The sequence below is a fragment of the Chiloscyllium plagiosum genome, unplaced genomic scaffold (assembly GCF_037043375.1).
Source record: "Chiloscyllium plagiosum isolate Xiang-an unplaced genomic scaffold, Cpla_swu_hap1 HiC_scaffold_9, whole genome shotgun sequence".
Classification (NCBI taxonomy): Eukaryota; Metazoa; Chordata; class Chondrichthyes; order Orectolobiformes; family Hemiscylliidae; genus Chiloscyllium; species Chiloscyllium plagiosum.
Genome location: NW_028270147.1, coordinates 91,004,536 through 91,031,309, shown reverse-complemented (window position 1 = coordinate 91,031,309; position 26,774 = coordinate 91,004,536). Strand labels below are relative to the sequence as shown.

Sequence of the window (26,774 nt, the reverse complement as noted above, 5' to 3'; positions counted from 1 at the left end):
ATTGGTTGACCGTTATCATCAGCGAGTGTCAGTAGCAAAGATTAAGCCATCTGGTGTTCCACAATGAATGTTCTTAACCTTAACTGGTTTCACATAATGAATACTTTTCACCTTGTTCAACTGACCTTACATACCGGCATACCTAAAAATGAGGTGATAACCTGGTGAAGATACAATGTAGAACAACCTGCATGCAAAACACTAGAAGTAGCATGCTACCGAGTAAAATTATTTCACAATTAACAAATCAGATGCAAGCCACATCCAGCCATGAATTGTGGTTGATAAGTAAATTAACAAAAGGAGGAGGGTTCTTCCTCAAAATGTGGAGCTGAGCACTTCAGTGTAAAAGATAAGGTTTAAGCATTAATATTTATCTTCAGCCACAAATGCCAAGTAGGGGATCTATCCCAAGGTCCCCAGCATCACAGATACTGCCTTCAGCCAATGCAATTCACTCCCAGCGATATCAAGAAAAGTTGTCGTCCCTGACAACATCCCAGCAACAGGACTGAAGATATATGCTCTATAATTATGCCCAAGTGTTCCAAAACAATAACAACAGTGGAATCCACCAGAGTGTGAAAAATTGTCCATCTAGGTTCTGCCTACAAAACGGAGCAAAAACCGAATCCAGCCAATTACTGCACCAGGCTACACTCAATTGATGGAAAAGGTTGCAGACAATGCTGTGACCAGCTTTTGTAGACAATATTTATATGGCTGGCCCAATACAGTTGCCAGTCAGGAGTAATCCTAGGATACTGATAGTGAGAAATTCAGCAACAGCAATGCCATTAAATGTGAAAGGGATTATTGGATACCCCTTGTTGAAAATGGTCATTATCTGACATGTAGGATTTGAAAGTTCCTTTGCACTTAACAGCCATTGTCAGAATGTTGTCCAGGTCTTGTTGCATTTGGACACAGTGTTTCAGACAGTCACAAAAGGTGCTGAACATTGTGCAATGTGACCTTACAACAGAGGGAAGGTAATTGATGAAGCACCTGAAGATGGTAGGCCGAACACATCACATTGCAGTGATGTCCAATGCTCAGATGATTGACCTTCAATAATTGCAACCATCTTATCTTGTACCAGTATGACTCCAAAAAGCAAAAAGATGTCCCTCTGATTCACACTTACTCCACACTTGCCAGGGATCCTTGATGCCATTACTCAGTCAAATGCATCCTTGATGTCAAAGCAATCATTCTCATTTTCCCTCGTAACTTGAGGTTTTCTGTTCATATTTGGACTTAGGCTGTAATGAGGTCAGGGGCTGAGTAGTCCTGTGAAGCCCCTAAATTAAGCACCAGTAAGAAGGTTATTTGTTGATTAAGTTTCGCTTGACAGCACTGTAAACAACTCTTCCATTCACTTGGCAAGTCATGATGGAGTGGTGATTGGTTTGGTTGGATTTAACCTGGTTTTTCAGGACAAGTGTGATTGTTAGAAGTCAATTATCTAAGTCCCAGACATTACTGCAAGTGGTGTTGAGGGTTGTGTTTGATGTCCAACCACCTTTAGCTGCTTCTTCAAATGCCTTCCTTCCATCCTAAATCAGAGACGCAGATGTTTGCATCATGTTCTGTACCATTCTCAACTCCTCAGATTTTGATGAACTCATATCCACATACTTGTGCAAGATTGGACAACATCCAAGCTTTGGCTGCAAAGTAGTAAGTATCTTGATACAAATGTTCAGCAATTATCGTTCCAAAGAGAGAATCCAAACATCTGTCCTCAATGATTGTGACAATAGTAACGCTGAATCCCTCACTACCATCACACTGGACAAGAAGCTGAACAGGACAAGCTTTTTAAATATTGTGGCTAAAGAACAAATCAGCATCTAGGAATTCTGTAGCAATGCATATACTACTGAAAATTTACAGGACACAGATCAAGATTGCGATAGAATATTCCCCACTAACCTGGTTGAGTGTAGTCCATCAATTTTCATGAAGTTTGACAACATTCAGCACCACAAAAATTCCTTCCCTTCACCACCGACACACAATTTACAAAATGCACTACAGCAACTCACCAAGGATCCTGAGACAACACCTTTCAAACTGACAACCATCTAAAAAGAGAACAGCACTAGAAGCTCAAGTACACCATGGCCTACAAACTCCTTCAGTGTATTTGGATCCAAACCTTTTAACTCCCTTACCAGTACAGTTGATGGACCAAACTCCCTTATCTGTATCTGTCTCTATCTGTCCAAGAAGGTGACTCATCACCAATCTTCAAGAGAAATTAGGAGTGGATAACAAATACTGGTTGAACCAACAATTCCCACATTTCAGGAACAATTAATATTTTTCATCAATCTCACAGACTGTTTACCCTAAATGGTCCATATTCACCACAAACACATGAACATTGCCACTGTCATTCTCCATTTCTTCCTTGTAAAAGAGGACTAACAAATCCCCAGCCATCATCATTCTCCTTTATTTAGGTGAACTTATTGTCACAATTAAGAATTTCTCATTCAATTTCAGTCAATTGATCCAAATTTAAAAAAACACTCTATGGAAACCAGACTGATTGAGAATAAGGCTGCCTTTTTGTAGAACATTCTTTCTTCCAATTCTACCAAACTACCTCCCTCCACACCCTTTCAGATATATTGAGGACTACATCAATGCTATTTACTGTTTGCCACTTGAACCAGAAAATTTGATCAACTTTGATAGTCAATCATTCAATATGCATTACACGCCTTTCAACAGTCATAGTTATTTGAACTATATTTCCACCTCGCCAGTTGCGTGGAAAGACTTTCTCAGTTTCTCAACCTCTATCATGTTTTTTTCAGATGATACCACTTTCCATATCAATACTTAAGAAATACCTTTCCTTCACCCAACATCAATTTTATGGAGAGAAAATCTATCTTATTCATTCCATTTCCAGTGGTTTTGCTCTTAACTATTCAACTCTCTCCAAACATTTGGCAGGATTTCGCTCTATCCTGACCTTTCATGACACTGGACTCAACGCTGATCATTCACTATTCCCACCATTATGTCGAGCAAGATACCACTGAACACATGCTGCACTCATTTTATCAGCGATCTTTCCAACACCCTGGTCCATTCCTCCATCAATTCCCCACATTTATTCTCAGGACAACTTGCTCTGCAAACATACGAGATACAAAAAAATTCACCACTTAAATCTTCCCTTCTCAACAATGAGGGCCACAATTACTTCTTCCAGGTGGAACTGCAATTTCCTTGCACTCAGAGTCACAGAGTCACACAGATGCACAGCATGGAAACAGATATTTGGTCCAACTCGTCCATGCCAATCAGATATCCTAAATAAATCTACTCCCATTTGCCAGCATTTGGCCCATATTCCTCGAAACCCTTCCTATTCATATACCTATCCAGATGCCTTTTCAATGTTATAATTGTACCAGCCCCCACCACTTCCTTTACTAGCTCATTCTGTACATGTATCACCCTCTGCATGAAAAAGTTGCCCCTTAGGTCCTTTTAAATCTTTCCCCGACCAAAGGGAAAAGACCTTGTCTATTTAACCTATCTATGCCCCTCTAAGGTCATCCCTCAGTCTCTGACACTCCACCGAAAATAGCCCAAGCCTATTCAGCCTCTCTCCATAGCTCAAACCCTCCACTCCTGGGAACATTCATGTAAATCTTTCCTGAACCCTTTCAAGTTTCACACCTTCTTTCCTATGGAGGGAGATGAGAATTGCACACAGTATTCCAAAAGTGGCCTAACCTAATGTCCTGTACAGCTGCAACATGACACCCCACCCCCCCCCACCTCCCCCCCCCCCACCCCCCAACTCTTATATTCAATGCATTGCCCAATAAAGGAAAGCATACCAGCTGCCTTCTTCACTATCCTATCTACCTTCAACTCCACTTTCAAAGGAACTACGAACCTGCACTCCACGGTCTGTTTGTTCAGCCACACTCTCCAGGATCTTACCATTAAGTGTATAAGTCCTACCGTGATTTGCCTTTCTAAAATACAGTACTTCACATTTATCTAAGTTAAACTTCATCTGCCACTCCTCAGCCCATTGGCCAATCTGAGCAAGATCCCCTTGTACTTCTGCACTGTCCACTACACCTCCAATTTTGGTGTCATCCGCAAACTTTTGATTGCACTCTACATAGTTCCAACTAAACTCAACTCACATTTGAAAGGTGAAATGCAATCAAATTTATAATCCATTTATAACTTAAGTTTAATGTTGAACTGAAAATTTTCAAATCATAATCTCTGCATTTTTCTGGGCAGCAGCTACTGGTAATATAGGGTGACGCCTGTATCCATGGGTCCGGTTTCCGTGGTTTCAGTTACCCGCAGGTTACTGCGGCCCAAACATATTATAGGGAACGTTCCTGAACTAGGGACCAGAAGACTGCCGTGTAGGTGTATTTCCCCATTTAAATGAATGGGCTCACATCTACCCACGATTTTGGGCTTCTATGGTAGGTCTTGGAACGTGTCCCCCGCGGATACGGGGAGACTACTGTAATTCTACTTTTCCAATTATACCTCCTCTGCATGCATTTTTTACTCCTATCCTTATTCCAGTGCTATCTCCTTTTGTCTTGTACATTCATCCCTTTTATCATTTAATATCACTCTGTCTTCCTTCTATCGTAAACCTTCCCTTATATTATTTTCACACTGTCAATGCCTCACTTTTTCTACTTCTATATTTGCTCAAACTGTTATATCTCTGTACTAATGATGATGAGAGTCATCAATCTCCAATGTTAATGCTTTTCTCTCATGCTGCTTGTCCTGATTATTTACAACTTTTTAAAATTTCATTAAAATTTTATTCCATTGCACTTCAACAGGTCACATTCCCCGGCTCTTCAGTGTTTTGAGCTGCTAAAAGCTCTGGACAAAGCAAGAACAATTCTCCACCTTAAAATTTAGGTTTGGTAGGAGGCAGTCAGTATAGTGGCATTTTGAATATAACTCAGAGGTATTAGCCATAAAAGGAATTTAAAGTCCATGAGCTAAGAGTTTTTCGTGTTACTAATCAATACTCGAAGCTATGCACTGAAGGAAAATATTCTGAAATATTTCTGATGAATTTTAACCCAATACATCACTTGAAACTAAATCTGTCCCAAATGGAAACCAAAAGCTTGTATCAATCAACAGTCTAAGTCTACATAGCATATCCAGTAATTATCCAACAACACTGAAGCATAGTTCTGCATATTGTCAAATCAACCTCACTCATTCAAAGGCCTTTTTCATACAAATTAAATCAAACAGTTTAAGCACTGTCACCAGAAGAAGTCCTTCTTCAGTCTCTGACAAACAGAAAATGTTCATGACCATAGAGGTTACGAACAAGTCGGAATTGTGGAAGAACAAAAATAACTAGCACACAGCATAAAAACTGGAAATATAAAAGATGTACTCAATATACTAAGAGGGCATTGCACCGCTAGTGCAGATCACTTGCTCATTTTATACCCGCGCTGTTGGATAGATTATTTTTAAAAAGCATAAAATTAAAATTGTATCTCAACATATCAAAGGCAATTGCTAAGTTATGACTAATTTATTTTCACAACTAATATCAACTTCTGTGACTGATTTGAAAATGCTTTCACCAACTTACTTGAAAGCTGCATGTTTATGAATGGCTCCATCTACTGTGCAAACTTTGAACAACTTATGGTAAAGGAACACCAACAATGTTTCAAATGAACTAGTTTGAGACATCAGATAAATAATTTGTTTAAACTGCACAGAGAAAATATCAACTATTCACTTGGTCTTTTGAGAGGCAGATCAAGGTTTAAACAGAACATAGAACATAGAACATAGAAGAATACAGCGCAGTACAGGCCCTTTGGCCCTCGATGTTGCGCCGATCCAAGCCCACCTAACCTATACTAACCCACTATCCTCCATATACCTATCCAATGCCCGCTTAAATGCCCATAAAGAGGGAGAGTCCACCACTGCTACTGGCAGGGCATTCCATGAACTTACGACTCGCTGAGTGAAGAACCTACCCCTAACTTCAGTCCTATATCTACCCCCCCTTAATTTAAAGCTATGCCCCCTTGTAATACCCGACTCCATACGCGGGAAAAGGTTCACACTGTCAACCCTATCTAACCCCCTAATCATCTTGTACACCTCAATCAAGTCACCCCGAAACCTTCTTTTCTCTAATGAAAACAGCCCAAAGTGTCTCAGTCTTTCCTCATACGATCTTCCTTCCATACCAGGCAACATCCTGGTAAACCTCCTCTGCACCCGTTCCAGTGCCTCCACATTCTTCCTATAGTATGGCGACCAAAACTGCACACAATATTCCAGATGCGGCCGCACCAGAGTCTTATACAACTGCATCAAGACCTCAGGACTCCGGAACTCAATTCCTCTACCAATAAAAGCCAGTACGCCATATGCCTTCCTCACCGCACTATTTACCTGGGTGGCAACTTTCAGAGATCTGTGTACATGGACACCAAGATCCCTCTGCTCATCCACACTACCAAGTATCCGACCATTAGCCCAGTACCCCATCTTTTTGTTATTCTTCCCAAAGTGAATCACCTCACACTTAGCTACATTGAATTCCATTTGCCACCTTTCTGCCCAGCTCTGCAGCTTCTCTATATCCTGCTGTAACCTGCCACATCCTTCCTCACTGTCAACAACTCCTCCGACTTTCGTATCATCCGCAAACTTGCTCACCCAACCTTCTAACCCCTCTTCCAGGTCATTTATAAAAATGACAAACAGCAATGGTCCCAAAACAGATCCTTGCGGAACACCGCTAGTGACGGCACTCCATGAAGAAACTTTGCCATCAACTACTACCCTCTGTCTTCTTCCATCCAGCCAATTCCTAATCCAAACCTCCAACTCACCCTCAATGCCATATCTCCGTATTTTCTGCAGTAGCCTACCATGGGGAACCTTATCAAACGCCTTACTAAAATCCATATATACCACATCTACCGCTTTCCCCTCATCAACCTCCTTCGTCACCTTTTCAAAGAATTCAATAAGGTTTGTGAGGCACGACCTGCCCTTCACAAAACCATGCTGACTATCCTTGATCACATTATTCCTATCCAGATGTGCATAAATCCTATCCCTTACAATTCTCTCTAAGATTTTGCCCACAACAGAAGTGAGACTCACCGGCCTATAGTTACTAGGGTTATCCCTACTCCCCTTTTTGAACAAGGGAACCACATTTGCTATCCTCCAGTCTTCTGGCACTACTCCAGTAGACAAAGAGGACATAAAAATCAAGGCCAATGGCTCTGCAATCTCCTCCCTTGCTTCCCAGAGAATCCTAGGATAAATGCCATCAGGCCCAGGGGACTTATCTATTTTCACCTTTTCCAGGATTTCCAACACCTCTTCTCTACATACCTCAAAGCCATCCATTCTACTTATTTGTGACTCAGTATTCACATCGTCGACAATGCCCTGTTCCTGAGTAAATACTGAAGAAAAGTATTCATTCAGTGTCTCCCCAATCTCTTCCGCCTCCACACGCAACTTCCCACTACTATCCTTGACTGGACCTATTCCTACCCTAGTCATTCTTTTATTCCTAACATACCTATAGAAAGCCTTAGGGTTTTCCCTAATCCTACCGACTAAGGACCTTTCATGTCCCCTCCTTGCTGCTCTTAGCTCTCTCTTCAGGTCCTTCCTGGCTACCCTATAACTCTCAATCGCCCCAATTGAACCTTCACGTCTCATCTTGAGATAGGCCGCCCTCTTCCATTTAACAAGGGATTCCAATTCCTTATTAAACCACGGCTCCCTCGCACGACCCTTTCCTCCCTGCCTGACAGGTACATAATTATCAAGGACACTCAATAGTTGCTCCTTGAACAAGCTCCACATATCATTTACACTCTTGCCTTGGAGTCTACTTTTCCAAGCCACACATCCTAAGTCATGCCTCACCGCATCATAATTTCCCTGACCCCAGCTATAACTCTTGCCCTGTAGTACACACTTATCCCTCTCCATCACGAGAGTAAAAATCACCGAATTATGGTCACTATCCGCAAAGTGCTCACCTATGTGAGCAAGACCAACATTTTTACAAGAATTAGTTCAACTAACTTGTTTGACTTTTTTGATGAATGTAAAGACTATGTCTTAAAAATTGTTTTAAAAACCAAGGATTGCTACATGTTTTGAAAGCAAGTAATGTGACACACACATTGTGAGCTTTGTTTACACAGTTGCCTGTTCAAGCAGTAGCGAAGTTTAGTTTGAATTCAAACTAGTGTCGAAGGGTTGCGTAAAATGGAGATTTGGTTAGCCATAAATAGCAGAATGGTTTGTGGAATATTGATCAGTTAGCAATGACAAAGGTCTTCTGCCTGCCAACAAATGTATTATTGGTTTTCATGAAGATTAATAGCTCAGGGTCGTGAACAAGACACAGAAAAGCCTTTGGATGATGACACACTCTATTTTCTGTAGTAAGCCACTTTGAAGTGAAGAAAACCACTTTATCTTTCCTTCAGCAGTTGTAGGAAGTTGGTACTTTCAATTTATAAATAAATCAGCCATTCTATGCCTCTCCCAAACATTTAGAGACAAGAAAACTGCAGGAATCCAAAGTAGATAGGCAGGAGGCTGGAAGAACACAGCAAGCCAGGCAGCATCAGGTGGTGGAAAAGTTGACGTTTCGGGTGTCACTCTTCTTCAGGACTGGGGATGGGTTTAGGGGAAGCCGTAGATAAACAGAGTGGTGAGGTAAGGTGGTGAAGTGGGGATAGGTGAAGGCAGGTACAGGAGTTGGTTGGTCAATGAGAGGAATGAATCTGGTAGGTGGCTGGGTGGTAGGTGGAGGAGTGGAAGGGAGGGGGAGGGTCTGGGAAAGGAGTAAGGGAAGGGAGGTTATTTGAAATTGGAGAACTCAGTGTTGAGTCCTCCAGGTTGTAGGCTGCCCAGGCAGATGATGAAATGTGGTTCCTCCAATTTGCAGTTTGGTTCCTTGTGCCAATGGAGGAGGCCAAGGATGGTCATGTTGGATCGGGAGTGGAAAGTGAAATTAAAATGAGCAGTGACTGGTAGGGCCGGATGGCCCCTGTGGACCCAGCTGAGATGCAGAAACATTTTTTCTCTACCTATTCTATCACAGAAATGCTTCAATACAACTGAACACCCAAACAGTAAACCAACTGATCACTGCTGAAGAGAGAGACATAATTCATGTAATACTTACAAATGGATTTTTCAAAGCTTCAAGCACATCACTGGAATCATTTAGTTCATCAAACAGTAATGATTCTACAAGAAACAAAAAAAAATTATTATGGACCTGAAATGTGAAATACAGTTTTCTAAAAAATGAAACATTCTAGATAATTATAACACATCAATTATAACACTTTAAAACAGAGGATGGCTCAAGTACAAACTGCAAGAGTTAATCTCACATTGCATAGCAACCTAAAGGCTGTAACCTGGACAAACATCATATGATGTTGGGACACATTCAAAAGTGCCTCAGGGACTCTGCTAGGATCCTTTTTTTAAAAATACTCTGATTTAGTGTGAGCACCCTCTGCTGGAAGTAAGTGGGCAAGATTTAGAGCAGCAATATTCTGAGACTTTCTAGGATAATTAGAATAATCTGAGTTAAAAATCACAATACCAGGTTATAGTCCAACAGGTTTAATTGGAAGCACACTAGCTGCTTTCTGGTGTTGTGTGATTTTTAACTCTGTACGCCCCAGTCCAACAGCGGCATCTCCAAATCATAGAATAATCTGGAACTTTGATGATAGAAAAACATTCTCAAGTAGAATCGTAGAGAATTGTAGAGATATACAGCACGGCAACACCCTTCAGTCCAACCTGTCCACGCCGACCAGATATCCCAACCCAACCTAGTCCGACCTGTCATGCTAAATAAATGAAGTGGGAACTGTTTGTTCTACATGATCTGCCAATTGGCAGCATTTTCACTTCCCAGAGTCAGATGCAAATTGCCAACTCAGCTGGTTATTTATCATCAATCAAAAGCACAAAACACAGACAAGATTATCTTTTTTTGTCATTGCTGTTTGTGGGAACACTCTACACATTTATTGCCATTTTGCTTCATGAAACAGCAGCAACTTAAACCGCTTTGCTTTAAAGTACTGAGGGTGTAAAATACATTTTACAAATGCAAATTATTCCCTTATATTTGTGACCAAGTTAGCCATGAATTACTTTTGAAAATGAAAGTTTATGAAGTGAAACAGAAAATATTTAAAAGTTATTTTAAGCAGCTGAGAACATTTCTTTCTGTTGGCAGAAATGGTATGTGGGCAGAATTACATGAAGCTATTAATTCTGGGGTTTTGGCAATTATTAAGTTGACAAGTTAACCGAATTTAACAATGGAGCAATGTAAAGTGAGACACAAAAAGAGAAAATGCTGGAAAATCTCAGCAGGTCTGGCAGCATCTGTAAGGAGACAAAACAGCTGACGTTTCGAGTCTTTGACAACGGGTCAGTTAGACTCGAAACGTCAGCTCTTTTCTCTCCTTACAGATGCTGCCAGACCTGCTGAGATTTTCCAGCATTTTCTTTTTTTTTCTTTTTTGTTTTCAGATTCCAACATCCGCAGTAATTTGCTTTTATAAAGTCAGACACGGGTGGAATACTGTGAACAGTTTTGGTCCCCTTATTTAAGGCAAGATACATTGGCCTTGGAGGCAGTCCAGAAAGAATCATTAGGTTGATCTTTGTTATAGAGGACTGTCTTACAAGGGGAGGTTGAGCCTGTAGAGGCAACCTCATAGATATGCTTAGAGAACTTGACAGGGTAGATATGAAAAAGTTGTTTTTCTTTGTGGGAGAATCTAGTACCAGAGAGCATAATCTCACAGTAAGGGGTCTCCCATATAAGACACAGCTGAGGAGAAATATCTTTTCTGAGGGGATACTGAATTTGTGGAATTCTTTATGGCAGAGGACAGTCAAGCCTGGTCATTAAGGATATTCAAGGCTAAGGCAAATCAAGAAAGAAATCAAGGGTTCTGAGAAAAAGGCAGGAATATAGAATTGAGGATCATCAAATCATCCATGATCTCTAAATGGCAGAGCAGACTTGATGGGGTGAATGACCGTATTTCTGCGCCTACATCTTCTGATCTAAAGGAACATTATTTACTTCGTTAAGATGAATTTTAAACTCCCTTTATTCCAGAAAGAAACGGAACTTTTGAGCATACTACACACCATACAACAATCAACAACTAATCCAATGATTTAAAAGATAATTCACTAATACAACCACACTTCTTCAGTAAACTCATAGGAAAAAGTACTGTGGTTGCATAGATGCCTTTTTAGGCAGAACATGGTATTATGATAAGGGGACACAGATTTAGCATTTCACGAAGGATATCCTTCCTCAGATAGAGACCAAAACTGTACACAGTACTCATATGCAATCTCATCAAGGCTCGATACAACTGCAATAATGCATCTTTACATCAACTTGCCTCGAAATGAATGCTAACATAGCATTTGCCTTCCTAATTCTTGCTGCTCCTGCATGTTAGCTTTTAGTTACTCATGGACAAAGACACCCGATCCCTTTAGAAATATTTTCTACCAAAGTGAAATGGTACAAAAGTTCACTCCAAACTCAGATGTTTGGAAATCTTATTCAAGATAAATTTAAATGATTTGAAGAGAAATAAAGATGTATGGGAAAATAATTCCTGACTTTGGGTCCTGCACAGCTAAAATTCAATACTAAAGCAAAGCAAGTGGAGGATGCACAAAGAACCAGAGTTGGAAAAAAGGAAAAAAGTTCTTGGAAGGCTGTATGAGATTTATCAACTTAAGGAGGAGAAGTACCAGAAAGGGGGGGGGGGAAATTTTAATGTGAGAGTGCCAAGGCACCAATAATGACATAGGTCACTGAGCATGGTGCTGATGGTCAATGAGTTTTGGAGAAAGGCAAAGTTTATGGAGAACAGAAGATGGGAGGCCAGCCAAGGGCACATTAGAACAGTTGAATCTGGATGTAACAAATAGATGGATTGACAGTTTCAACAGTGGTTGAAATGGGGCAGAAAAACAGAGACAGTGAATGAGATGAGAAACTCATCTTGGGGCCAAAAGGTCACTGAGATTGTAAGAGTTGATTTCAATGCAAAGTGTGCGAGGGCCATAAATGACCAATTAACTGAGTTTGTGTCAGGGCTCAAAAACAATGCGTTTTCTGTTCCCAGAGTTTAAATTCTCTGATGTTCAATTATCCAAATAATACTCAAATCCCATATTCTGACTTTTTATACAGACACTAGAAGTTTATATGGAGGTCGCAAGTCTCGATAATTGGAACATTCTTGTTTCTGAAATCTAAACATCCATGGGTGCGGGGCTACAATTCAGTGATCAAAGTCTTGACCTTTCAGAACATGCTGATGTTTTTGACCTACCAAATAGGTAAAATATGTCACATTAGCACACACCCCTCAGTTACATTGCCAGAAAGCACATTTGTGAAATTCTGCAAGTAATGGAAATCCACATTGCTCTCACCAGCTGGAAGTAAAACACAACCCTTGCAACTGGGACCTTTTTTTTAAAATTGGGCCTCCATCCTCAAAAGAAACAGTCGCAATGAGGATTGATTACCATAATCCAGGACTCTTGCTGAGTTTGGCACATGCCCATCTCCACAAAAGACCAACACAATTATATTTCTACCACCCAGTTTTCAATGATTTCATTCAGGGAATCATTAAAGTTTATTTACAGAAACTGTTTTTGTATGGAACAGCATTAAAACTTTGACTTGGAGAACATCTGTTTTGAAAAAAAAAGCTTCCATCCCATTCACTGGCATTGCTGTATTATTTTTGAGGCTCTGAAATAATATTGTCCAATAAGTTGGAGTAAACTCTTAATTAGTATTTAATAACAATATAGGTATTTTGCATTTTTAAGAGGGCATGATGGCTCAGTGGTTAGCACTGCAGCCTTACAGCACCATGGACCCGGGTTGATTCCAGCCTCGGGTGACTGTATGGAGTTTGCACATTCTCCCCGTGTCTGTGCAGTTTTCCTCCAGGTGTTCCGGTTTCCTCCGACAATCCAAAATATGCAGGTCAGGTGGATTGGCCATGCTGAAGTGCCCATAGTGTTCGATGCATTGGTCAGAGGGAAATGGATCTGGGTGGATTACTCTTCAGAGGGTCAGTGTGCACTTATTGGGCCAAATGGCCTGTTTCCACACTGTAGGGAATCTAATCTAATCTCGTCTTAATGCAATAAAAACATCTCAAAGAACTTTAGAGGAAAATTAAGCACCAAGTTTCTTAAAGATGATTTTCAAGAGGTTGGCCTAAAGTTTACTGCTAAAAGTAGATTTAAAGTATTAATTTTGGGAGATCCAAGATGGCGGCGACCCAGCAAGTCTGAGTCCATAGTGCTCCTCCCAAGACTTGGGCAAAGTGGGCCACTCGCCTCCACCACACTTACCAAATCATTTAAAATAGTTTTTACTTAATGTAATTAGTTGCGCAGTACTGAATTTAAACAATCTAATCTCCTGTAAAAATGACTAGAGGGAAGGAAGACGCAGCTCTCAGCAGGCAGGAACCCCTCCCCCACCCTCCCCTTCTTGCGCCCATACCTCCCCCCTCACCTCCCTCCAAGGCCCCAAAGGAAACTTCCATATCCGCCACAGATTCACCTGCACCTCCACACATATCATCTATTGCATCCTCTGCACCCGATGTGGCCTCCTCTATATTGGGGAGACAGGCCGGCTACTTGCGGAGCATTTCAGAGAACACCTCTGGGACACCCGGACCAACCAACCCAACCACCCTGTAGCTCAACATTTCAATTCCCCCTCCCACTCCACCAAGGATATGCAGGTCTTTGGACTCCTCCATCGTCAGACCACAACAAAACGACGGTTGGAGGAAGAACGCCTCATCTTCCGGCTAGGAACCCTCCAACCACAAGGGATGAACTCGGATTTCACCAGTTTCCTCATTTCCCCTCCCCCCACCCTGTCTCAGTCAAATCCATCAAATTCAGCACCGCCTTCCTAACCTGAGATCTTCTTCCCGACCTCTCCGCCCCCACCCCAGTCTGACCTATCACCCTCACCTTGACCTCTTTCCACCTATCACATTTCCGACGCCCCTCTCCCAAGTCCCTCCTCCCTACCTTTTATCTTAGCCTGCTGGACAAACTTTCCCCATTCCTGAAGAAGGGCTTATGCCCGAAACGTCGATTCTCCTGTTCCCTGGATGCTGCCTGACCTGCTGCGCTTTTCCAGCAACACATTTCCAGCTCTATATTTAATTATTACTTGTTGAGACTGTAATTTTATAGTTATATATGTTTATACATGGTATTAACATAGGAGGAGAAGGGCTTATGCCCGAAACGTCGATTCTCCTGTTCCTTGGATGCTGCCTGACCTGCTGCGCTTTTCCAGCAACACATTTTCAGCCATGGTATTAACATAACCAAATATATCCAGGTGTTGGTGTGGGTTGAGGGGGGGGGGGGAGGAGGTTGGATGTCACTGTTAACTCTAGCTCTGTAGTATATTTAAATTTTCTTCATCCTATCGTGGGGTGTCTGGGTCAAGGGTGGGGCACTGGTTAGGAGACGACATGATGGACTTTTGGAAAGGAAGTGATGCCCTCGGGAACAAGGGGGAAAACCTCCATTTAAATACTTTTTTTTTATTTAGAAATAGTTTTTTCTTATATTGATGTGAGTGTATTAAAGAACCTCTATTTTTTTAAAATTTATATGTTCTATGCTCGGGATGTTTTGGAATAGGATTCTACTCCCAAGGGGTCTCGGACTTGCCAGGACAATTATGGTTAATCAGTCGGTTAACTGGTGCACCTGGAATGTCAAGGGGAGTAATTCACCAGTCAAAAGGAAGAAAATATTATCAAACCTCAAGAAAGAAAGGATTGATATAGCTCTCCTACAGGAGACACACTTATTGGATAAAGAACACTTAAAATTACAACAGGGTGGATTTGATCAGGCCTTCTTTTCTTCCTTCAGCTCAAAAAGTAGGGGAGTTGTTATCCTTATTCAGAAGAATTTCCCTTCCAAAATCCTAAATCAGATAAAAGACGAATCTGGACAATATATTCTGATTAAAGCCCTTATAAATGGAGAGGAATATGGGATCTTAAATCTGTATTATCCCCCGGCACATCCTTTCAAATTTATAATGAAAGCCTTCTCAAAATTATGACTCTGGGTGATCGTCATACAATTATAGGGGGAGATTTTAATTGTATTATGGATCCGGAAATAGATAGGATTCCCAAGACTACTGCAGGAGTATCTCCCAGATCCAGACAATTGGTGGATTTGAACAAAGAATTAGGATTAGTAGATGTATGCAGATGCCTTCACCCACAGGGTAGAGATTTTTCTTTTTACTCTAAACCACATAAATGTCAAACCAGAATTGATATGTTTTTTGCTTCCTTGACTTTTTAAAAATTCCATATCATTCTGTAAAATGGCAGTATAACAATTTCTGATCACGCTGCTGTATGTATGGAAATCAAGGCGAGGAACAATGAGACATCCCCCCGGCATTGGCGTATGGATCCCTTCCTGATTCTGGAGATCCAGGGGTATCTCCTGTTTAGGGGATCTGTTAAAAGAAGGGGTCCTTTTGAAATTTGTATTACCTAATGGTGATCTCTTTCGATACTTCAAAATTCAAGATTACATACAGAAGACGACTACGCTATTAGATAGTCTTTATAAATCAGACAGAGAACGTAGAGTGTTATGGCCAATGGGGGTATCTTCGGTCAGCACTATTTATCATTTATTACATGAAGTATCGGGAGATATGGACAATCTGCTTAAAACATGGGATCAGGATTTGGGACTGGAAATCTCTATAGAAATGTGGAATGGCATTTGGAAAAACGCCAGAAAAATCTCCATCTGCAACAGAACTCAGGCCATTCAGTTGAAGATATTTCATAGGGCCCATATAGCACCGGACCGATTGGCAAAATTTAAGGCAGGAGCATCTTCAATGTGTCCCAAATGTAAAATAGAGGTGGGCACTCTTGTACACTGCTTATGGACCTGTCATAAGATCCGTAGATATTGGACTAAAGTAGCAAGTGCTCTGACAGAAATCTTAGGAACGGAAATTAGAGTGGATCCAGTATCTCCCCTTTTGGGCTTTTCAAATTTACCCTCCCTGGATATGCAGGGGAAGAGATTATTTTCTATTCTCTCTTTCTGTGTAAGGAAAAATATTTTGGTAGGCTGGGTGGCTGAGGGCCCCCTAGGACTTTCGAATTGGCACAGAATAATCATGGAATGTATTCCCCTTGACTTCCTTACAAATATGGTGCACCAAAAAACCAAATTATTCCATAAAATATGGCAGCCCTTCTTGAATTACACAAATACAGATATTTCGGCCATCCTAACAAGGGCTTTTATTTAACTGAGGTGGCGAACCTGGCTAGTCCTGGGCCCCTTGGGAGAGGAATCCCGCACGATTACGGGTTTTGTTATGATTTGATGTTAACACATTCCAAGCATGTATCTCATGACTCAATTTCTGTGTTATCCATCGTTGTTTTCCCCTGAATAATGTAAGAGCCTTAATTATACACTCTGGTTAGTTGTAGGTTAGATTAGTAGTTAGTCGAGTTCTGTTTTTTTTCTCTCGGTATCTCTTTTTTTCTGTTTGATAGATTTTGGTTATTATTTATTTAAGATTCAATTGTATATCAATGTTTATACTTGGGGTTTTTTTATTTGTAAACTTGTAAAAATGTTAAATTTTCAATGAAAAAATCTATTAAAAAAAGTATTAATTTCAAGAAGGAAATATAGGTAGACAAGTCGAAAGGTTTAGGGAGGGAATTCTCAAGCTTTGGCCCTCATACTAATGACACAGCCACAAAGGATGGAGCAAAATATAATTTTTTTTAAAACTCAGGAAAGCGCAAGAGGGCAGAATTAGATGAGTGCAGTCATCCTGGAGGGTTGTGGGCTGGAAGAGATTACAGAAGTACAAAGTGTTCAATCAACGGAATAAATTGAAACTAAGAATTAGGAATTTAAAAATCAAGGAGCTACTTGACCAGGAGCCAGTGTAGTTCAGCAAGCACAGGGAGAAGAGGTCAAAAGGACTTTCTTCCAGTAAAAAAAGTAGAACAAAGAAAAACACTCTCTCTCCAGATACTGTCAGACAAGCTGAGCATCTCCAGCAATTTCTGTTTTTGTTCTTCCAGTAAAATCAGATTTGTGCAGCATAGCTTGTGGGAGACCAGCCAGGACTGTTGAACAAATCAGGTCTCAAAAGTTACAAAGATATGAGACTAAGCTGTACAGTCAGAATGCGGGAGACATCCTCAAAGTGTGACTGATTCAGAGTGAATTTGGTGGTGTGGGGGGGGGTGGAGAAACAGAATGAGGTGCTTTAATTCATCTTTACTGCAAGAAATAAAATCTTGTAACAAGAGGTTAACGGGAGAGGAAATCAGGCATGAATTGAGAGGCCTAGTTGCATTGTGACCAAGAGTTGCAGGAAATAAAGCACCTCATTTCCTCCTTGCTTCCCCGCCCCGAATTCCCACTTTGAGGTTGACGGGAGAGGAAATCAAGCATGAACTGAGAGGTCTAGTAGCATTGAGACCAAGAATGGTATGACATCGCAAGTGTAAGGAAAGCAGCTGATTGGAAATACTGACCAAAACTATCACCATTCTTTAAAATGAGGATGGGAGTGGAGGGGAAGTCAACCCAAACTAGAAAGACAAAGTTGGTAGGTAGCATTTTTTCTAGTTCATGTTAAGGAAACTTAAAGACAAGAGAAACAAAGTGAAGCATCAAGTATGCTTCAAAAGCAAATGATGTCAAAAAGATAAAGTTAAGGCACGCTACCTAAATGCATACAGCATTCGCAACAAGGTAGATGATTATGACCGAATTCACATTACAAAAATATGGCGGCATTGTGACCAGGACTGGGAACTGCATGTTCAAGGTATATGACATTTCGGAAGAATAGAAAAAAAAGGAAAAGGAGGTAAAATTGTACCCTGAATGATTACTTTGTTTTTATTGAGGAAGATTCAAGAAATCTCGCAGAACTAGAAATGCAAGTGGCTAGGGAGAAGAAATTGAAAGACATGAGCATCAGCAATAAGATTGAACTGGAAGTATCAATGGCTGCAAGTTGATGAATCCTCAGGACCTGATGGTCGACACTGCAGAGTGTTGAAAGGGATAGCTATAGTTGATGCATCAGTGATTTTCTTCAAAATTCGGTAGATTTGGAATGATTACCGCAGATTCGGAATGATTACCGCAGATTCAACAGTAGCAAATGGAGGGAGTAAAAGAAAATATAGGAAACTCCAGACTTACATCAGTCACAGAGAAATTGCTAGAAAGGATTATAAAAGGATGGGATAAATACACACCCTGGTTGATAATGATCTGACTAAGCACAATCAGCATGGATTTACTAAAGAAAATCATTGACTCTCGTGCTCCTTGGACGCTAACTGACCTGCTGTGCTTTTCCCAGCGCCACACTTTTCACCTCTGACACTCCAGCAAATGCAGTCCTACTTTCTCCTAGTTGCTGAAAGCCTCTCCAAGGATGCCCACCTTGAAATTCTCCTCCTCCCTCCACAAGAATCTCAGCGAGTCTCTCTCCCATTGCAACTCCCAGGTCATCTCCTCTGCCCTGAAGCTCTTCAGCCATGCCCTGAAACAGACCCACTACTACAGCATGTCTCTTTCCTCAGCATCTGCCTACCCAACTGACTTATCCCCCATAGACTCCAGACCCCTGTTGAAGGGTTTGGACTCGAAACATAGACTCTCCTGCTCTTTGGATGCTGCCTGACCTGCTGTGCTTTCCCAGCACCACACTTTTCGACTCTAAAGAAAATGATGTTTGACAAAATTTTGGTTTTATTAAGACAGCACCAACAAAAATAATAAGAGGAGAGTTGACGGACCAAACATATTTAGATTTTCAGAAAGCTTTTGATAACATTCCCGCACTTCTAAAGTTATAGCACACAGGATGAGATATAATGTACTGGCATAGATTAGAGAGTGGCTAACGGATGAAAATAATGATGTGGAGGTGCCGGTGTTGGACTGGGGTGGACAAAGTTAAAATTCACACAACACCAGGTTATAGCCCAACAGGTTTGGAGTCATAGAGATGGACAGCATGGAAACAGACCCTTCGGTCCGACTCGTCCATGCCGACCAGATATCACAACCCAATTTAGTCCCACCAACCAGCACTTGGCCCATATCCTTCTAAACACTTCATATTCACATGCACATCCAACTGCCTTTTAAATGTTGCAATTATACTAGCCTCCACCATTTCCTCTGGCAGCTCATTCCATATACATACCACCCTCTGCGTGAAAAAGTTGCCCCTTAGGTCTCTTTTATATCTTTCCCCTCTCACCCCTAAACCTATGCCGTCTAGTTCTGGATTCCCCAACCCTAGGGAAACGACTTGGTCTATTTATCCTATCCATGCCCCTCATCATTTTGTAAACCTCTATTAGGTTACCCCTCAGCCTCCGACGCTCCACGAAAAACAGCCCCAGCCTGTTCAACCTCTCCCTATAGCTTGAATCCTCCAATCCTGGCAACATCTTTGTAAATCTTTTCTGAACCCTTTCAAGTTTCACAACATCTTTCCAATAGGAAGGAGACCAGAATTGCATGCAATATTCCAACAGTGGTCGAACCAATGTCGTATACAGCCGCACATGACCTCCCAACTCCTATACTCAATACTCTGACCAATAAAGGAAAGCATACCAAACACCTTCTTCACTATCCTACCTACCTAAAATTCCACTTTCAAGGAGCTGGACCTGGAGTCCCATGTCTCTTTGTTCAGCAACACTCCGTAGGACCATACCATTAAGTGTAAAAGTCCTGCTCAGATTAGCTTTCCCAAAATGCAGCACCTCGCATTTTATTTGGAAGTTCAAGCAATCTTTTTGTTCAAAAATCACACAATCTGCAGGCAGTCAGTTCATGTGACATTTTATAAATTCTCACTTTGGAAACTGAACTGGTCTGACTCAAGGTTGGGACACAGACAGACTCTAACCTCACAACTTGAAGGCAATAAAGGAAAGCATACCAAACACCTTCTTCACTATCCTACCTACCTAAAATTCCACTTTCAAGGAGCTGGACCTGGAGTCCCATGTCTCTTTGTTCAGCAACACTCCGTAGGACCATACCATTAAGTGTAAAAGTCCTGCTCAGATTAGCTTTCCCAAAATGCAGCACCTCGCATTTTATTTGGAAGTTCAAGCAATCTTTTTGTTCAAAAATCACACAATCTGCAGGCAGTCAGTTCATGTGACATTTTATAAATTCTCACTTTGGAAACTGAACTGGTCTGACTCAAGGTTGGGACACAGACAGACTCTAACCTCACAACTTGAAGGCATTGTCTGAGCTGAGACGTCACTTTTTTTAAAAAAAAAATAAAACCTAAAGTCACCCGAGGACTGTGACGTGAAAGCAGTTCTGGGATTTACATATAAAATCAATAGAAGCCGGCACGAAGGGATGAAAGACTTAAAGGTTTGTGCAATACATCGCACCAGTTGCATGACAGTTTGACATTTTACTATAAATTCTGTGTCTTATGTACGCTGCCCCACTCGCTACCTGAAGAAGGAGCAGCGCTTGTACTTCCAAACACAGTTACAGACAAACCTGTTGGGACTATATAACCTGGCGTTGTGTGACTTTTAACTGAAGACAGCGGGGGGGAGATGAGGCGTTCACAGTACGTCGCGGTGATGTGAAGTTGGAAACCCAGTGCGTTAACTCCCAACTGTGTGAATGACGCAATGCTGAACGGGCAAGTGGGGGCTGTGAGGAAAACGTAAAGAGACTTCAGGTGGGGAGGACTGGACAAATTCACCGAGCACTTACCTAAGTCCCGGTCCAGGTCCCAGGACCCGCCGCCAATGTCACTGTCCACCGGGTTCAGCCACCCGCTCAACTCGGTGGCCATGTCCCGAGCCCACGCCTGCCCTAGGGCTCTCTGTCTCTCTCTTTATTTATCAACCGGTTTCACACTCTCTATCCCCCCGCCCGATCTTATTTTCCTTCTCTGTTCCGATTTTCCTCCCGGTTTATTTGTCTTCCTCCCTCTGACGCCCGGTTTCACGCTCTCTCTCCATCTTTCGGTTTTTTTTAAACGGAGGGTTGTCCCGTCGCGCGGAACACGTCAGCCCAACAACGACGGCGTGTCGGGACTGTCAAACGACGGACGGCTCGAAATCGCGCAATCGGGCACAGCGACGGGTCGGGCTTGGGGGGAGTCTCCTCAGGGAGAAACAAGCCGAAGTGCCTCGGCCGCCCAAGATCTGCAAAGGCAAACTGAAACCACTGGGGGCGGGGGTGGTGTGTGGAAACTCGGCAGATCCGTCAGCATCAGTGGAAAGAAAGCAGAGTCAACGTTTCGGGTCCGGTGACCCTTAATCAGGACTGATTGCAGCTAGGAGAAGATGATATAGATGTCTTGAAGGCAGGGAATTGGAGAAAGGAGGATACAGTAAGTGAAGATGGAGCCCAGAAAGAGAGGGAGGGGAAAAAAACAGTAGCTGGGTAGATAAGGGATAGTTCAGCCATCATAAACCACATTTGATTAGATTTCCTACAGTGTGGAAACAGGCCCTACAGCCCAACAAGTTCACACCAACCCACCCAGACCTATTCCCCTACATTTACCCCTGACTAATGTACTTAACACTATGGGCAATTTAGCATGACCTGGACATCTTTGGATTGTGAGAGGAAACCAGAGCACCTGGTGGAAACCCACGGAGACATGGGGAGAATGTGCAAACTCCATACAGTCACCTGAAGTGGGAATTGAACCTGGGTCCCTGGCACTGTGAGGCAGCAGTGCTAGCCACTGTGCCACCCCAATTGAAATTTCAGGTTTCAAACTTGCATGGGAAATCTGTGCACCATTCAATTGCTTGGGTACAGGTCAATATAGGGCCACTTGCTCCACAGGGTCCAGTGAGGCTCAGCACAAGCAGGAAGAACAGCATCTCATTTTCCGCTTGGGGACCCTGCAGCCTTCAGGATTCTGGTGTCAAGTTCAATAATTTTAGGGCTGCTTCCATCCATGCCCTTTACCCACCTCCATCACACGGGCAGCGTTCAATCACAGGGAGAAAGTGAGGACTGCAGATGCTGGATTGATCAGAGGCGAGAGTGGGGTGCTGCCACCTTGACCATGACCTCACCACCAGCCCCCCCACCATCACCAAACCATCATCTCCCACACTGTACACAACCCTATCACCTCAGGGGATCTCCTACCCACAGCTGCCAACCTCAGTTCTACTCTACCTTCTGCCCAAGATTCACTAGACTGACTGCCCCGGCCAACCCATCATCTCAGCCTGTACCTGGCCCACTTAGCTCATCTCCACATACCTTGATACTGTCCTATCCCCCAGGTCCAGGAACTCTCCACATGTGTTAAGGACACCACCCACACCCCTCCAGCTCCTCCAAGACTTTAGTTTCCCTGGCCCCCAATGCCTCACTTTCACCATGGACATCCAGTCCCTATACACCTCTATCCACCATGACAAGGATCTCCAAGTCCTCTGTTTCTTCCTTTCCTGGCATCCCCACCAGTATCCCTCCACTGACACACTCATTCGCTTGGCTGAACTGGTCCTCATCCTCAATAATTTCTCTTTTGAATCCTCCCACTTCCTCCAGACAAAAGGGGTCGCCATGTGCCCCAGCTATGCGTGTCTCTTTGTCGGTTATGTGGAACAGTCCATCTTCCGCAGTTACACCGGCACCATTCCCCATCTTTTCCTCACTACATTGATGACCGTATTGGCGCCATCTCGTGCTCCCACGAGGAGGTTCAGCAGTTCATCAACTTCACCAACACATTCCACCATAACCTTAAATTCATCTGGACCATCTCAGACACCTCCCTTCCCTTCCTGGACCTCTCCATCTCTATCAACGGCGACCAACTCAACACGGACATCTTCAACAAACCCACCGACTCCCACAGTTATCTGGACTACACCTCCTCCCACCCTGCCTTCTATAAAAATCCTATCTCTTATTCCCAATTCCTCCGCTTCCGCTGCATCTGCTCCCAGGAGGACCAATCCCACCACAGAACACACCAGATGGCCACCTTCTTCAGAGACTACAATTTCCCCTTTCACATGGTCAATGATGCCCTCCAGCGCATCTCATCCACTTCTGCACTTCTGCCCTTAAACCCATCCCTCCAACCGCAACAAAGACAGAACCCCCTTCGACCCCACCAACCTCTGTATACATCACATCATCCTCCGCCATTTCTGTCACTTAAAAACAGACCCCATCACCAGAGATATATTTCCCTCCCCTCCTCTATCCGTATTTTGTAAAGACTATTCCCTCCATGATTCTCTTGTCAGGTCCACGTGCCCCACCAACCTACCCTGCACTCCTGCACATTCCCCTGCCACTGCAGGAATTGTGAAACCTGTGCCCACACCTCCCACCTCCCCCCACCTCCCATCTCTGTCCAAGGTCCTAAAGGACCCTTACACATCCATCAGAGTTTCACACCTGAGGTGATGAGGTTGTGTATGGTCTGGGAGATGATGGTTTGATGATGGGGGTGAGGTCATGGTCAAGAGGTCAGCACCCCACTCTTGACTCTGATCAATCCAGCATCTGCAGTTCTCACTTTCTCCCTGTGATTGAATGCAGCCCATGGGATGACAAGGCCATGGGCTCTGGAGGTGGGTAAAGGTGGCACTTCTACACGTCATTTACTGTATGCGTTGCTCCCAATGTGGTCTCCTCTACTTTGGGCAGAGTGCTTCAGAGAACACCTGCACCAACCAACCCCACCGCCCCATGACTGAACATTTTAACTCCTCCATCGCCACACCCAAACCACCCGACGCCTGGAGGAAGAACGCCTCATCTTCCACCTTGGGACCCTCCACTCACACAGGATCAAAGTGGACTTCACCGGTTTTCTCATTTCCCCTCCCCCTACTATATCCCAGTTCCAACCTTCTACCTCAGCCCTGCCCTCATGTCCTGTCCTACTTGTCCATCTTCCCACCTTTCCACTCCACCCTCCTCTCCTACCTATCACTATTACCCCCACCTCCATCTACCTATCGCATTCTCTGCAACTTCCTCCCAGCACCACCCCCTCTCGTTTATCTCTATACCCCCTTGGCTCACGAGCCTCATTCTTGATGAGGGGTTCTTGCCAGAAACGTCAGTTCTCCTATTCCTCGGATGCTGCCTGACCTGCTGTGCTTTTCCAGCACCCCACTCTTGACTGCGTTCAATCACAGCCAATCAGTTTCACCCACTAATTTTCACCTCATTAGCAGTTTTTCTTTCTCCCTGGTTCACTTTTATCCATCCCTTTAAAAACCAAAAGAACTGCGGATGTTGTGAGTCAGAGGCAAAAGTAGAAATTACTTAAAAGCTCAGCAGGTCTTGGCAGCATCAGTGGAGAGAAGCAGAGTTAATGTTTCTGATCAAGTGACCATTCCTCAGAACTGGGAATTTCTGAGGGAGGGTCACTTGACCTGAAACGTTAACTGATTTTCTCCACAGTTGCTGCCAGACCAGCTGAGCTTTTCCATCAGTTTCTAGTTTTATCCATCTCCTTGTCTGCCCAATTGTCTGCTGTTCTCTGTTACTGGGCTCTATATCCACCTATTGTTTACTCCTTTCCCCCTCCACCCCGATCTCCTGTCTTCTGCTAGCTTATTCTACTTTATGATCTCTGCTCCATATTACTCTACTCTGTTTTAAACCTGAGATATCCCAGCTCCGTAGAAGAGGAAGTAAAAAATAACTAAGTAAAGTACTTGTTGCCCATCCCTAATTGCCCTTGAGAAGTTAGCAGTGAGCTGCCTTCTTACACTGTTGCAATTCACAATTTGTACCCATAGTGATGACAGGGAGAGAATTCCAAGACTTAGACCCAGAAAAAGTAAAGGGACAGCAAGGTCGTGCCAAGTCAAGATGGTGTGAAGCTTGTGAGAGAACTTGCATTTAGTGGCATTCCCAATGTATCTGCTATTTTTGGTCTTCTTGAGATCATAGGTTTAGAAGGTGCTGTTAAAGGAGACATGATAAGTTCTTGTAGTGAATCATATAAATGGCGCACACTATTTCCACAGTGCATTGGTGATTAGATTAGATTAGATTACTTACAGTGTGGAAACAGGCCCTTTGGCCCAACAAGTCCACACCAACCCGCCCAGACCCATTCTCCTACATTTACCCCTTCACCTAACACTACAAGCAATTTAGCATGGTCAATTCACCTGACCTGCACATTTTTGGATTGTGGGAGGAAACCGGAGCACCCGGAGGAAACCCACGCAGACACTGGGTGAATGTGCAAACTCCACAGAGAGTCGCCTGAGGCGGGAATTGAACCCGGGTCTATGGCGCTGTGAGGCAGCAGTGCTAACCACTGTGCCACCGTGCCCAAGGGAGTGAATTCTTAAAGGTGATAGATGAAGTGCTAATTAATTGGACTGCTTTGTCCTGGATATTGTTGACTTTATTGTGTGTCGCTTGAGCTGCATTCATCCAAGCAAGTGATAACTATTTCATCTTATGTCTTGTAGATAGTGGACATATTTTGGGGAGTCGAAATTCTCAAACTCTCATCTGCCTTTGTGACCACATATTTGTTCGATTGGTCCAGTTACATTTCTGGCATTGGTAAACCGCAGCAATAGTAACACCATTGAATGTCACAGGGAGAGTAGAGAGAAGGGCATGGTTGCGAGGTTAGATTCTCTCTTGTTGAAAGGGTTAGTACTTGGCAATTGTATGATGCAAATGTTACTTGCCATTTAGCAGTCCAAGCCTCAGTGTTGTCCAGGTTTGGCTACATTATGTATCTGGACTGTTTCAGCCTATGGGGAGCTGTGAATGGTGATGAAGATATGCAATCATTAGTAAATGTCCCCAGTCTGATTAATGATTAAGGAAAGGTTACAAATGAAGCAGCTGAAGACAGTTGGGCATGTCTACCCTGAGGAATTATGGCAGTAGTGTATTGTGGTTTAGATAGCTTATAACAACCAAAACATCTCCCATTTTGATGGGTATGACTTCAACCATTGATGATTTTTGAGATGATATGGGAGAGTTGTTGTGGATGGTTATGGCCTCAGCTAAAGAATTATGGACAATTCTGATTTTCAGGACTTCAGGTTTACCAAGATGTTACCAGCAACCACAGCCGAGGAGTAGAGATTTGTAAAGTTAGCACTATTTTTTTCTGGAGCAAAAAAAAGTTAGAAGGTTTTCAAGGTTTCATGTTTTCAAAGAGTGGAGAAAATATTCCCTCTCCCATGAGTTTAAAAAAAAGGTTTGAGATTCAAATCATTGGCAAATGATTTCGAAAGATGATGAGAAGACTTTCTTTTCACTCGGGGTTATCAGGATCTGGCATACTTCCCCTGAAAGACCGATGGAATGTGAATCCCTAAATAATTCTGAGAAAAATCTTGAAGAGAGGAACGCATAGGATTACAGACAAAAAGTGGGCACTAAGCTTGACTGCTCTTTCAAAGAACTCACTTCGATACTTTGAGCCGAATAGGCTCCTTACGTGCTATAAATCTCTGTAAGAAGAGATGTATTGGGCAATATGG

The 26,774-nt window shown here is 42.8% G+C and overlaps 1 protein-coding gene across 1 annotated transcript in view; it reads right to left on the bottom strand.

The window, feature by feature from the left end:
- atf6 (activating transcription factor 6) overlaps window positions 1-21,255 on the bottom strand; it is a 338,902-nt gene extending 317,647 nt beyond the window's left edge. Inside the window, exons 1-2 of the mRNA XM_043699998.2 lie at window positions 21,016-21,255; window positions 9,251-9,315 (exon numbers count right to left, since the gene is read on the bottom strand). Coding sequence (XP_043555933.2) covers window positions 9,251-9,315; window positions 21,016-21,097 — 147 coding nt within the window. The 5' untranslated portion in view covers window positions 21,098-21,255. The remainder of the gene's footprint in view (window positions 1-9,250; window positions 9,316-21,015) is intronic.
- Window positions 21,256-26,774: the final 5,519 nt, after the last annotated feature.